Source organism: Miscanthus floridulus, chromosome 7 (genome assembly GCF_019320115.1).
Source record: "Miscanthus floridulus cultivar M001 chromosome 7, ASM1932011v1, whole genome shotgun sequence".
NCBI classification, from domain to species: Eukaryota; Viridiplantae; Streptophyta; class Magnoliopsida; order Poales; family Poaceae; genus Miscanthus; species Miscanthus floridulus.
This window is the reverse complement of record NC_089586.1, coordinates 70,962,215-70,967,941: the sequence shown is the minus strand read 5'-3', so window position 1 is coordinate 70,967,941 and position 5,727 is coordinate 70,962,215. Positions and strand designations below refer to the sequence as shown.

At 41.2% G+C, this 5,727-nt stretch overlaps 1 protein-coding gene across 1 annotated transcript; it reads right to left on the bottom strand.

The window, feature by feature from the left end:
* Positions 1–639: 639 nt before the first annotated feature.
* LOC136465640 (protein PXR1-like) lies at positions 640–1,300 on the bottom strand. Its single transcript, XM_066464293.1, has 2 exons — positions 1,124–1,300; positions 640–981 (listed from the first exon to the last, which is right to left on the bottom strand). Exons 1-2 carry the CDS (start codon positions 1,298–1,300, stop codon positions 640–642), a joined length of 519 nt encoding a protein of 172 aa, XP_066320390.1.
* Positions 1,301–5,727: the final 4,427 nt, after the last annotated feature.

The window sequence follows — 5,727 nt, the reverse complement described above, 5'->3', positions numbered from 1 at the left end:
ATCAAACTTAATTGAGGATACATTAGTATTCCTATTCTTGTTTTTGTAATCTTGCTCTATATGCCCAACTTGCTTACATCTATTGCAAAACTGACTATTGCCCTTCACAAAACTCATCTTGTGAGTGACAAAGGTTGCCTTACCTTTCTTGGGGGTATAGCCAAATCTCTTTTTGTTGAGAGAAAACCTTTGGCTACCCAAGCACTTTAGCAAGCAGACATCTCCACCATAGGCATTGCCTAAGGCATGAGTGAGCTCATTGACCTCCTTCTTGAGGGTCTCATTCTCAACCATTAGTGAGGCATCACAAGTGAAACCATCACTAGTAGATGAGATAGAAGTGGTAGTACTACAAGAAGTGTTAGTGGGAGCAACAATGATAGGTTCATAGAAAGATTCATTAATTAGACCACAAGTAGAACCCACATCACATGTTAGAACAACCTCCTTCTTGCCTTGATCAAGGAGGGAGGAGTGAGCTTTTTTATGCTTCATGTGAGACTTGCCAAGCTCCTCATGGTCTTCCTTTAGACTCTCATGAGAGGCATTGAGCTCATCAAAGGATTTCTTGAGACCTTTGAGCTTTGTCCTCAATTCTTTGCACTCCTTCCTCTTCATCTCAAGACATTCATGAGCTTATTATAGCATGTCCATGAGATCTACCTCCTCATCACTATCACTATCACTCTCATCCTTTTGTACCTTGGTAGACTTAGCCATGAAGCATGATGGAGTGTCAAAGTGAGAAGGCATGTTGTTGATAGCAATGCTTGCAAGTGCTTTCTTCTTGGACTTCTTGTCATCATCACTAGAGTCACTATCCTCCGATGACCCATCACTATCCCATGTCACCACATAGCCTCCACCCTTCATCTTCTTTTGGAATGTCATCTTCTTCTCCTTCTTTTCTTTCTTTTCTTTCTTCTCCTTCTTTTCTTTTTTCTTTTCATCCTCATCATTGTCACTATTGTTGGGATAATCCTGCTACAACATGATCCTTACTCTTACAATTGTAGCATCTTCTCACATAATCTTTGCTCTTGTTGTTGTCTCTTCTCTTCCTTGCATCATAGCCCTTCTTTTTCATGAACTTGCCAAATTTGCGCACAAAGAGAGTCATGGCCTCATCATCAATGTCACTAGCATCTTCATCCTTACTTGATTCTTCTTTCTTGGACTTGCCCTTGTTCTTGAATGATGAGCTAGTCTTGAATGCTACACTCTTCTTCTTCTTGTCTTCATCCTTCTTCTCATCTTGATCAACCCCTTTCCTTTCCACAAGGTATGTCTCTTGTGTCATTACATCACCTAGTACTTGGTTGGGGGTTAGTTGCTGCAATCCTCCTCTAATGATGATCAATCTCAATGTCTCAAATCTTGGAGGTAAGCACATCAAGAACCGATGAGAGACATCATCATAATTGATCTTCTCACCCAATGCCTTCAAGTCATTCACAATCACATAGAGCCTATGGAACATCTCCGGGATACTCTCATCATCCTTCATCTTGAAGCTTGTCAACTTATCCTTGAGAATGTATAGCTTGGCACTCTTGACCACCGATGTGCCCTCATAGGTCTCTTTCCAACCTCTTCCACACTTCACTAGCTCTATCAAGATCCTTGATTTGCTCAAACACCTTTAAATCAATGGCATTATAGATGGTGTTGAGTGTCATTGTGTTGCATTGCTTGTTCTCTAGCTCTCTTGGGGTAGGATTGGTGGGAGCAAGAATCACATAGTCATTTTTGGTCACATCCCACACTTTATCATTGATTGAATCCAAATACATCCTCATCTTTCTCTTCCAATAATCATAGCATGTGCCGTCAAAGTGCGGTTGTTTGCCCTCAACATGGTTGAACATTATTTGTGCTATCTTTTGACATCAAGGTTGTTAAGCCTTCAATCAAATGGTGACCATGGTTCCTGTTACCACTTGAAAGGTCCTAAATGGCTAGAGGGGGTGGATAGCCTATTAAAATCTCTACAAAAATACTAGAGCAAGTGGTTCGTAACCTAAAAGGTGAAATCCAATTTTGCTCTAGTTGTATAAGGGTTGCAAGCCACCTACACCAACAATTCTAGTTGATTATTGTCTCTAGATCACACAAGGCTATGTCACTAATTCTACACTAGTGAGCTAGCTAACTAGAGAAACTAATTACACTAAGCTACACAAGTAGCTAGCAAGAGAGCTACACTACACTACTACCTCAACAACAAGTATGAAACAAAGTAGTGCCAAGGAGAGAGGTAGGGTGATGAGGACATCACTACTTCATCATATACAAGCCAAGTAGAGGAGGAGGTCCAGCATGGGCGTCCAATTTATCTTTTTTGTGGTGGAAGCCGAGTCCAACTCAAGTTCGAGTCCAGGTTCGGATCCGAAATTTTTTTTAGATATGGATGGACCAGTCTGCCTTAAACTGGTCACCCAGGATGCATCTGGACTCTATTTTTGACGATCCACATATGGATGGAAAGCTAATTGGATAAGGAAACCAACCCAATTGGTTTCACATCAAAAGGCTTCGGAATCAACGGGAATCGTCGAAAAAAGTCAGCGTCCAGAATCTGTCAGGGTGCTGTGACACCGTCTTTTGCTCCGTTGGACCGTGTATCGTGTTTGGGCCCATTAGGGGCCGTGTCCAGGGGGTGACACCCAAGACTCTATAAATACTAGCTGTCGCTCTCCTTAGGGTTTGGGTTTTGTTTAGTTCTTAATTTCCTCGTGAAACATACATTGTTTTGCTGCAACTCTCGCCGCCAAGGCCGCTTGCTGTGAACCAGGGCCCCAGTTCTTTATCTTGTTCGCCTGTGGCGATTAGTCCTTTCGAATAAAGACTCGAACTCCTTCTTGATTTCATAAGCCTCATATTTATTTGTAATTTTAGATTGCGTTCATCCCGTTCTTGCTTGTGTTCTCGATTCGCTTGCAGGAAAGCCTTCTCGGTGAGGTCAATCGCGTTCGCGTGGTTGATAACCAACGGAGCAGTGGTGTAACGGTTGCGGGGGTTCAAATCAATCTTGGTTCGAAGCCTAGATCATGAACGTCGAGTCTCCACCAATCGATGCTAGCATACCTTTCGGAAGATCGGGCCTAGTCTACATCAAGTGGTGTCAGAGACCTTGTTGCCCGTTAGGTATACCTTTGTTTTCCCCTTTTAGATTATTACTGTTTTTGCATTACCTACAGTCCACAAAAAGCCAAAAAAATACATCATCACATATTCCCTGTCCTATAGCCTCATTGTGCCGTGCAAATTCATCTCTGATTTGCATTGTTGAGTTTGTGCCCTAGGTCAAGTTCTTGTTGCTGGTTTTAGATCGTTTTTAAGTCTAGTTTGTGTTTTTCCCTTTGTTTTTCATCATAATCCTGAACACCTTCAAGTATTGCTGTGATTCCTTTGTATTCATCAAACCGTAGTCCACGCCATCTTATTTGTTACACTTGTCTTCACTGTTTTCATCAAATCCTTGCTGTCGTGACCAATTTTGTGCACATTGTTCCCGTTTTGTCCTCTAATTCGGAGTCCGTTCTTAAAACTGGTTTAGTTTTCGCATACGAACTTCGTTTTCAACAGTCCATGTATGCAAATTGATCAGAAAAAAGTTTTGGATCCGTCCATCCCCTGCTCGTGCTGGGGTTTGAAAATTTTAGATTGGTCAAAAAGTGATCACAAGACCCTCTTTTCGTGGCCACAAGGTCTTTGTCGATTTCGAGCACGTCTTCTAGAAATTCCACAGGCCACGTCTTTCACTTGTTTAAGCTCAAATTTTTTGTGGTTACTTCTTTTGTGCTCCTAAGTGAAGAAAAAAATATCAAAAAAATAAAAAGAAAAAGTCAAAGAATCCCAAAAAAACAACAACAGCCCAAAAATAGAGAAAAAAGAGGGGCAAAAGTGGAACAATATCTAGAGGAGCACATAGAGAGCGCCATTTGAGCTATATTTGCGTGTGCTGATTTCTACCTTGTTCCTAATCATATTCTTGCTGTCCACATCACTTGATACATCTGGTACTTGGAACGTGAGTAGGCCAGCATCTAAGACAAGTACTTGGGATACTTATTCAGCTTTGCTATTTAGTTACGAATTTTATTATTCCTTGCTACTGTATTGTGTCTGTCCAAGCTTCACTTTCTTCTAACCAAGTACAGGTTCGCCTTGCAACTGTTACACTCAAGCTACAAATAGTATCACAGTCACCGACCGATTGCACCGCCTGTTGCTTTGGTAAGAACACTTGTAAGACCGTGGTAAGACGCTTGAGAGTTGAGTGCCTTATTTTTCCTTGTCCACAACCTAAGTAGTTGGTAGAGATAATACTATTTGTGTTGTCTTTTCTTTCTACTAACCATGTCAGGAAAAGCCGGAGGCAGCGGCCAAGGAAACAAGGACGCACCTATGGATTTCAGTGACTGTGTTTCTAAGAATGAGCTCTATGCCGTTCTTGATGATAAGTTCAATGAGATCCTTCAACAAATCACCAATTTGGCCAAGAGGATTGAAGATGTTGAACAACGACATCTGGAACCACATCCTAAAGATGATGATGATGATCTCTCTGAGGAGGACGATGGCGACATGGAGGCTGAAGCCAAAGCTCAACGACGTGCTGAGGATGCACGTAACCGTAATCGGTTGAACTTTAACCGACGCGATATGGGAGGTAACAACCAAGGTCATAATGATCCTTTCTCTAAAACCAAGTTTAAGATACCTCCTTTTTCTGGTTCTGCTGATCCTAAAGCATATTTAGATTGGGAGATGGCTGTAGATAAAAAATTTAGCTCCCATCAAGTACTTGAAGAATATAGAGTTAGACTTGCTACTAGTGAGTTTACTAGTTTTGCTCTTTTCTGGTGGAATGATATTTGCAATAATGCTAATGCTAATGCTAATGCTAATGCTCAAATACCTCAAACCTGGACTGTACTTAAATGACGAATGAAATTAAGATTTGTTTCTCCATACTATCAGCGTGATCTGTGATTAAAACTGCAATGTTTAAATCAAGGTAGTAAAACTGTTGAGGAATATTATCAGGAGCTTTTAATTGGTGTAGCACGTAGTAACATACAAGAGGATGATATGGATAAGTGTTCTAGATTTTTTGGAGGTTTACGTCATGAAATACAGGATGTTCTTGACTATAAAGAATGGACTAGATTTTCCCAATTATATCATTATGCTATTAAAGCTGAAAGAGAAGTACAGGGACGACAACCTAGGCGATCCATGACTTCATCCGCGACTCCATCCATTCCTTCACGTCCAACCGAGGTGAGTAAATTTTCTAATGTGCAGACACCACCAGCGCCTGTAAAGAAGAATTCTCCTATCACACCTTCTTCTAGTGGATCTACTACACCTTCCTCTAGCAGCTCTTCTAAAGTTGTGTGCCACCGCTGCAAGGGCATGGGACATATTGCTAAAGAATGCCCCAGCAAACATGCATATATTGCTACTGATGAGGGTGGGTATGCTAGTGCTAGTGATGAAGAGAATGAATTTGCACTTGCAACTGATCTTTATGCAGATAAATTTGCAGATAGTGCTGAAGATCCTGATGAGATAATTGATAGTGTGGCATGCACTACAGACTACAAATCAATCCTTGTTTAGCGTGTTTTGAATACACAAGTTGAGCCAGTAGACAAGCTACAACGCCATAATTTGTTTCAAATGTTCCTCATTGTCAATAATTTCTGTGTTGGTGCT